The 8,887-nt window shown below is 39.5% G+C and overlaps 1 protein-coding gene across 6 annotated transcripts in view; it reads right to left on the bottom strand.

The window, feature by feature from the left end:
• Positions 1-2,435: 2,435 nt before the first annotated feature.
• ATP8B4 (ATPase phospholipid transporting 8B4 (putative)) overlaps positions 2,436-8,887 on the bottom strand; it is a 293,676-nt gene continuing 287,224 nt past the window's right edge. For all 6 annotated transcript variants that reach the window (XM_069596531.1, XM_069596528.1, XM_069596532.1 and 3 more), the window contains one exon: positions 2,436-4,617. In XM_069596531.1, the coding sequence (XP_069452632.1) occupies positions 4,336-4,617 (282 nt within the window). In that variant the 3' untranslated portion in view covers positions 2,436-4,335. The remainder of the gene's footprint in view (positions 4,618-8,887) is intronic.

Genomic DNA, 8,887 nt, shown 5'->3' with positions numbered 1-8,887 from the left:
TGCACTGGAGAAGGAAATGGCAACCCACTCTAGTGTTCTTGCCTGGAGAATCCCAGCGATGGTGGAGCTTGGTGGGCTGCCGTCTATAGGGTTGCACAGAGTCAGACACAACTGATGTGACTTAGCAGCAGCAGCAGCAATGATTAGCAATGCTGAGCATTTTTTCATGTGCTTGTTGGCCCTCTGCACTTCCTCTTCAGAAAGTTGTCTATTCAGTTCTTCCACCCATTGTTTAATTGGCTTGTATGGTTTTTGACGTTGAATTGTATGAGCTTCTTATATATGTCGGCTATTAAGCCTTTATCAGTCATATCACTTGCAAATATTTTTTCTTAGAAATATTTCTCCCTAGGTTATCTTTTTCTTTTGTCAATGGTTTCCTTTCATGTGCAAAAGCTTTAAAGTTTAATTAGGTCCCATTTATCTATGTTTGCTTTTATTTCCATTACTCTAGGAGTTGGACACGACTGAAGTGACTTAGCAGCAGCAGCAGATGAATCTACCTTTTTGAAATCAGGATCTGGTACACTGGTGAGTTCTGTTTCATGGAATTTCTCTTGCTCTTCTTATTGGGAGTGGTTTATGCATTTCATTTTATTTAACTTTCTCCTAAATTCATAGAGACACAGAAACTTAGCTTTTGTGGTCTTAAAGGGCATTTTTATATGGGAGCATCACTGGGTAGACTGTGTGTGATATCTTTGGTGAAAGGGCTGGTTTTAATATGGACACCAGCCACATCTTCCTTCAGGGTGTGCTGGCTGTTTTCCCCTTGATAGGGAGTGTGGTTGGCATTGGAGGGTATAAAGCCTGTGTTGGGTATGAAGTGGGATTTCCTCTCTGCTCTGTGGCTGTCACCATCCTGTCAGGGGCAGGGCCTGCTCCCCAGCTGATGGGGTAGGAGCAGGGCTGGTTGGGCCCAATCAGACTCCATTCCCCCTGAGTGTATGCCCTGCCCCAAAGGAAGTGATTGCTAAAGTTAAGCCACACACTCACAGAGGAATGATGTGCTGCCTGTGAAGGCCTCTGCAACTCCACTGGGATGCAGCCCAAGGTCACATCCCTTCCCTATCATGTTAGTCCCAGAGCTAGTACAACATGATGGAGTGGCTGGGGCATTCACCATTCTAGAGCTGGAGTCGGGGCTTTGTAGCTACAGGAACTGAGGTGGCTGAGCTGCTGCCAGCGGTATGGGCTGCCTCTGCCTCCATGCTCAGCTGCAGTGTGGAGTGGGTGGAGCTGGGACACTGGGCTGGGAGGCTCACTGTGGCAAACTCTGGCAGCACTGCCCAAGCACACGCTGACAATGACCACTACTGCCTTAACCAGATCTCATCCCAGACCTGTCTCTGTGTAGCTATACAAATCTCAGGGCCAGCTGGCCCAGGTCTCATACAAAGCTATGGTGAGGAGTGAGCAGTACTGGAGTGTTTGCCCCATTCGGATTGAGGAATGCGGCAAGGTGGCAGCTACCAGTACAAGGCTCTCTCTGCCACGATTGGCACACACAGACTCCTTGGTACTGAGTCCAAGCTTCTGCAGCTCTTCTATCTGTCTCAGCAGTTCTGCCATTAGCCAACAGGGCCTGTCTTCTCTATGCTGTTCCCCAGGCCTGGGAAACTGACTGTGGCTCAAACTGCTTGCAGCCCTAGATGAGGATCCACCAATGCAGGACTTCTCTTCCTTTCAGATTCTTCTCGGGCTGGGGGTCCTGACGCTATGCTTTTTTTCTGTCCTACCTTGTTAGGTGGAGATTTTTCTTGCAGCTTTGGCTGTATAGGAGTTCTTCAGTCAGTTTCCAACTGGTTTTCCATGAGAACTATTCTGTATGTAGATGTGTATCTGATGTCTCTGGAGGAGGAGGCGAATGTCAGTCTCTCATTCTGCCATCTTGAGCTCTCCTTTGGAAAACACAATTTGTAATTGTCTATAAGAGCTCAAAACTTGGACAGACTTTAAAAACACAAGTTATCAACTTTAGTCCTGAATATAGAATTAATTTTCTTTTCTTTCCAAATAATCTGATAGTTTATATAAAATTAAAGTTTTACTATTCCCCAAAGCATCACCAACACCCTTCAGGCCTTTTTATCTTCAGGTTCAAAATAATCCTTGGCACTTGAAGGACCTTGAATGGGTGTGTGAGTTTATTTGGACCTCATAGGGCCAAAGCAAACTGATAAATGTGCTTCTCTCACAGCTATCCACATTATCTGTTTATAAACAGCCTTATTTAATTTGAACTGAATTTGCAAACGTGTACCACTCCTAATCTTTCCCATCCCTTAAACATAGGTTGAACTGGTTCATTTTGTTCTTGACTCTGATCCTAAGAATGAGTACACTTTCCCTAAGAGAGAAAAAATAATTAGTTGATCAATGTAACAAAAACTTTCCAAATGAGTTTCCAATAAAGAAACAACACATCAAACACCAACAGTGCCAAAATATTTACTGAAAGTTTTCAAATCTTTCAAAAATGTTACAAAAAGCAAGCAAACACAGTGAAACTACTGACAAATTAGACACTAAAAACTAACATCTGGATAAATCTACGCAGGCATGTAGGAGAAAACGGTAAATCTATAAGCATTAACTATGATTAAAGCACTGCATTAGGCTTTTTTATATGTATCTCATTTGACCCCATTCAGGAAACATTATCCCAGACGTGGAAATTAAAGCAAAAAAAAAAAAAGGATTGTGTGATCCATTAGTATCTTGCTAGCCTGTTATCCATCAAGCTCACCCAAGGGCCATCTGACTCTCTCCAGAAATATAACTTTAATAATTCAATAAAGATCAGACTAAATATTCTATAAAGTTGGAAACTGATTTGTATAAAATTGATAAAACATGATGATTTTTGTTTTCTTATAGAGAAATTTACCTTCATGGTTAAAGTTATATAAAAATATCTCCAAGGTTATTTACCTTTAGGATACTAACCAAAGTAAGGCTCTTACAGTGTCATTTCATCAAGGCCTTTCCCACTGATTACTTAAGTTCCAGTTCTTCACATTTGCTCTTTTCAAAATCTGTTATTCTGATGATTAGTTAAATGGCACTTAACTAATCATCTATTCACTGAGAATTGTTTTTAATGATTTAAGAATTTGTGCTTTGACAATCCTCAACCAACCACATGAGGTAGGTAGAATATCCTCATTTTACAGAGGAAGAAACTGAGTCCCCGAGGCAGCACATTACCTGCCAGAGGTTACAAAGGTAAGTAACAGAACTGGAGTTTGAACATGAATATGCGTGAATTCTTTTTACAGATACTGCACTGGTGACTCACACGTGGACTGAAATTTGGACTGGCACATCTCCAGAAACTCAACACATATGTTAGAATTATAAGTATGACAGGTGAACAACCTAAACCTGCATACTTAAATAGCAATTAAAGAGATTATTTGTTTGGTTTCAAATCTGAACTTTTCAAAATTGGAAATATCAAAAGTATTTGCAGATACATTAATTACATGAAATACTATCATCAAAGTGAAATTTCAGTGCTTTGCCGAGTCCATCAATAGTTATGGATGACACAGAGTAAATAACTACTGAGTTTGTTATAAAAAGTCATTGACAAGTACTTAGAATACTTTCTATCTAGAGTCTCTCTTTGACATTTCATGAACATGTCCCTGAGAATTTCTTGAATAAATTTGAGCAAGTTGTCAGCCTACCCACTGTAAAGATGCTCAGTGTACTTTGTCTCCAAACTAGTAGAAAAATGTGGAATACCAGCATGTTTTTCTTCTCTTTAGGCATGAAGGGTATCTGTTGTTCCGACTGAACACACAGGTAGAGATCAAGACTGGAGAGTAACAAGCTGCTGTAAGTCTGAAAGCACCTTCGTGTACAATGTGTACGTCTAAAATCTTAAACATGTGTCTTGGAAATAGCTGACCTTATATAGAAGTGTTAATGTGTCACAAGGATGCTTTTCACAGCTGAGATATATACCTTGTGAATGTACCCTTTTATCCAGCTGAAGATCCATTCTCTGTGTATGTAGATTTACAAGTGTTTCTCCATAAATGAGATTCTAAAGTACAGATTGATTGGTATCTAGGTTGATAAAAATCTTTGCTAGTATTTTGAGAGTTTTGTCCACCAACTCATCGATTAGGCAGTGCCCTCTGACCTGGTTGTCAGTAGAGTGCACTTCTATCCGATCGATGGGCACCGGCTGCTGTTTGCCACAGGTTTAGGATAAGTGAGGCCATCTACTCCAGCCTAGCCCCGACCCCAAACCCTAGAGCCAGCTGATTTCAGCTCCAGCCGAAGTGAAAAGATAACTGTGTGGTTCAAATTCATCTTGACTCACAGTTTCACTGTTTTATCCTGGCTAAAGCTGCTCACTGTGTCTGTGGTTTTCTTACATAAATTTTCAATCCAGCTAGTGCTATTATACAGTGTCTTTTCCAACCCTGACATTGGGGGTGGATTTTTAGCTCGCATGTTTTTTCCAGATGTGATAAGTTCGCCGTAGCCCTCTTGGTGAGCAAAAGCATATCCAGATCTTCGCGAGCTTGATCTCCGAGTCTGAGGCTTTCGGGTACGCAGGGGCCTTGCCTTCTTTTGAGCCTTCTGCCACTGGCGGATCTGGAGACAAAGGAGACCCAGGGTGAGATGGAGCATCCAAATGACAGACTCCACATAGTGGGCCACTTCCTGAGGTAAAAGCCCTTTTCCGTAAAAACAACATCAGTAATAACCAAGTGCTCAACTTCACTGCAAAAGCAAGTTTTTCACCTAAAAGCCAGGAAAACTGGATATTGGTCAGTTTTTATTTCTACCAAGAGACTATTAAGCAAACAAAAAGTGTTAAGACAAATTTCAGAATTGTCTCCATCTCATACATCCATCTTAAAGGAACAGGAACATATTTTGCACATAATGATTTTCTAACTTGCACCACCCAAACTCAGTATAACAATTTACAGTCCCATTTCCCCCAAGTAAGCCTTTACTTTCTCTTTTAGAGGTTCTCTGGCTCCAAAAAGTCAGTGGTGATGGACTAAGAAAATTTAGAAAATGAGAGTCATAAATTTCAAACTCTTGTGACAGGTCCGAGTACCATGAGATTTGTCATGGTTTTGATTTCTTGTGGGTTTTCTGGTGACCTTTTGAAGAGCTCAACATTGTTTGAGTGGGTCTGTAGCATCTCATTTCCCTGTAATGCTGAGGAGAGAAAAGATCCAAGGTTTGATGCTTAGCACCGTGTTCTCTAGATGAGTTGACTGATGGCTTAGATTCTGACTTTCATGTCAAGAGAAAGCCATCAAGCAGAAAATCATGGTGTGCATAAACACAGGAAGGAATGAGCATCATCTTCCTTCAGCTCATCCATCATTGTCTGGATTTACATCAGAATGAGCTCACAGGGCCAAAGGGAAAGGGCAAACATTAGAGGGGAATGAGTGAGTCATTTCAGAAGGAATCTCTTGGCACTTTGGCCCCAGACCGGGAAGGATTTCATGATAAGGGAATTTCTACCTCAGTTCTTCTCAACATCATAAGCCTGGTCACTCATCTCACCAGTATTTCCCCCTTCTCATGACGTGGCTACAAATGTGTGTCTCCTCTTTCTCCTTTTCTCTTCCTCTCTGGGTCCAGATCTAATGACATTGTGTTGCTTATACTCCTCTTTCCATGAAATACTGAAATATGTTCTGTTAATCCCTTGGCTTAGGTATCTCTAGAATCTATTCTTTCTGTTTTGTCTTCTACCTGTACTTTTCAACCCAGCTATTATGAACATCACCTCCCTCTTGTGTTTAATAATCTGTTACTATTAATACATTTCTGCAGATGTTTAGAGCCCCTTCACCTCATACCGTATTTGTCTCTCTTTTACTACTCTTTACTTTCCCATGTCAGTAAATTTCCATCAATCTTCCCTTTGCCTTGGGAGCAAATGTCCAAAATGCTGCCAGGGGTTACATGGTTGCTCTATGTTTAGTTTCTTAAGGAACTGCCATGCTCTTCTCCATAGTGGCTGCATCAATTTACATTCCTACTAATAGTGCATCCAGCATTTATTGTTTGTAGACTTTTTGACAATGGTCCCACTGACTGGAGTGAAATGATACTTTGTTGTAGTTTTGATTTGCATTTTCCTAATACTGAGTGATGTTGAGCATATTTTCATGTGCCTTTTGGCCATCTGTATGCCTTCTTTGGAGAAATGTTTATTTAGGTCTTCTGCCCAGTTTTTGGGTGGGTTTTTTTTTTTTTATATTGAGTCCCATGAGCTATTTGTAAATTTTGGAGACCAGTCTTATCAGTAGCATCATTTGCAATTCTTTTCTCCCATTCTGTGGGTTGTCTCTTCATTTTGTTTATGGTTTCCTTTGCTGTGCCAAAATTAGATCCCGTTTGTTTATTTTTGTTTTATTCCCATTACTCTAGGAGACAAACCAAAAAAAGATATTGCTGCAACTTATGTCAAAGGCAAAACATTCTGCCTATGTTTTCCTCTAAGAATTGTATGATATCTGGTCTTACATTTGGATCTTTAATCCATTTTATTTTTGTGTATGGTGTTAAAGAATGTTCTTTTTTATTTTTACATGTAGCTGTCCAGTTTTCCCAGCACCATTTATTGAAGAGATTGTCTTTCTTCCATTGTACATTCTTGCGTCCTTTGCTACAGATTTGACTGTAGATATGTAAGTTTACTTGTAGGCTTTCTATCCTGTTCAGTTGAGCTCTATTTTTGTTTTTGTACCCATTATAAAGCACTACATTGTACTTTATAATGTAGTCTGAAGTCAGGGAGCTTGATTCCTCTAACTCCATTTTTCTTTCTGAAGACTGCTTTGGCTATTCAAGGTTGGTTGTGTCTTCATAAACATTTTAAGATTTTTTGTTGTTGTTCTAGTTCTGTGAAAAATACCATTGGCAATTTGATAAAGATTGTATTGCATCTGTAACTGCCTTGAGTAGTAGTCATTTTTATAATATTGATTCTTTCAATCCAAGAACATGGTCTCTATTTCCATCTGAACTTGTCATCTTTGGTTTCTTTCATCAGCATCTTATAGTTTTCAGAGTACAGTTCTTTTGCCTTATTAGGTAGGCTGATTCCTAGGTACTTTGTTCTTTTTGATATAATAGTAAATGGATTGTTTCTTTAATTTCTCTTTATCTTTTGTTAGTGTTGTTATTCATACACAGATATCTGTGTATGAATTTTGTATCTTGCAACTTTGCCAAATTCAGTGATGAGCTTTACTACTTCTCTGGTAGCATCTTTAGGATTTTCTGTGTATGGTATCATGTCATTCACAAGCAGTGAGAGTTCTACTTCTATGCGGTTGTTGGAATCTAAATTGGTACAGCCACTATGGAGAATGTATGGATATTCCTTAAGAAACTAAAAATAGAGCTACTATATGATCTTGCAATTCCACTCCTGGGCCTATATCTAGAGAAAACCATATTTGAAATGTTCATGCATCCCAGTGTTCATTGTACTGCTATTTATAGTAGCTAAGACATGGAAGCAACCTAAATATCCATCAACAGATGAATGGATAGAGAAGATATGGTATATTTATACAATGAAATATTAGTCATTAAAAAGAATTAAATAATGCCATTTGCAGCAACATGGATGGAATCTAGAGATTATCATACTAAGTGAAGTTAGAGAAAGACAAATATGATATCACTATATGAAGATCTTAAAAAATGATGCAAATGAACTCATTTACAAACAGACTCACAGACTTAGAGAATGAACTTAAAGCTATTGTTAAAAATGGAACGCTCAAATTCCTTTTGAGGTTATTCATTGGTAGTTTATAAAACTAAAAAGAGTTTGTGCACTAATATTTTGTATTGTAAATTTGTATATTTGATAACTAGCCGAAGTTATGCTTTAAATTTGTGTGCATGCTAAATTGTTTCAGTCATGTCCAACTCTTTGCAACCCCATGATTGCAGCCTGCCAGGCTCTTTGGTCCATGGGACTTTCCCAGGCAAAAATACTGAAGTGGGCTGCCATTTCCTCCTCCAGAGGATCTCGCCCACCCAGGGACTGCACCCGAGTCACTTACATCTCCTGCACTGGCACTGACAGGCAGGTTCTTTACCACTAGCACCACAGCTATAACTATGTCTTTATACTTATCAAAGTTACTGCTGTTAGAGTGCTTTCTTAAAATGAATAATCTATTCATTGTTTTAACTGTGATGATGTGGATTTGTGGTGCAGAGGAATATGTTAGTGGTACAAAGTGTTTTAAATGTGATGGTGACTTCCTATTCCTGTTATTTGGTGCATGAATCTATATCAATGTTTGAATTGTTTATTGTATTGGATCATTAAGTGTGCAGTTTGCTTTATTGTGGATGCTGTAGGTGCTTCAAAAAGGGAAGTCTATGGTTGGGGTTTAGGTTAAGTTAGGGGTTGGGTGGAAGAATGGAAGGGAAGGATAGACTGGGAGTTTGGAATGGACATGTATACACTGCTATATTTAAAATAGATAACCAACAAGGACTTGTGTAGCACAGGGAATGCTTCTCAATATTCTGAAATAACCTAAATGGGAAATGAATTTGAAAAAGAACAGATGCATGAATATGACTGAATCACCTTGCTGTATACCTGAAACTACCCTGTAATCAACTATGTGCCAATATAAAAGAATACACAGCTTAACTTGTCATTTATGACTCCTCACCCACACGTAGTGTAGACACCCCCAGCACTAGTACATTCAGATGTGGGCAGTTCCAGCCACAGCAACGTGATACTGTGCACCTACATGTCGGTGTTTGCTGATGAGAACTTCATTAGCTCTTCCCTGGGCTTCTTGTCAGGCAGAGGACATGATTCCAAGAGCAAAGAATCAACCCCTCAAGT

The sequence above is a fragment of the Ovis canadensis genome, chromosome 7 (genome assembly GCF_042477335.2).
Source record: "Ovis canadensis isolate MfBH-ARS-UI-01 breed Bighorn chromosome 7, ARS-UI_OviCan_v2, whole genome shotgun sequence".
Lineage (NCBI taxonomy): Eukaryota > Metazoa > Chordata > Mammalia > Artiodactyla > Bovidae > Ovis > Ovis canadensis.
The sequence above is the reverse complement of the archived record's forward strand: the minus strand, read 5'-3'. Positions and strand labels throughout refer to the sequence as shown.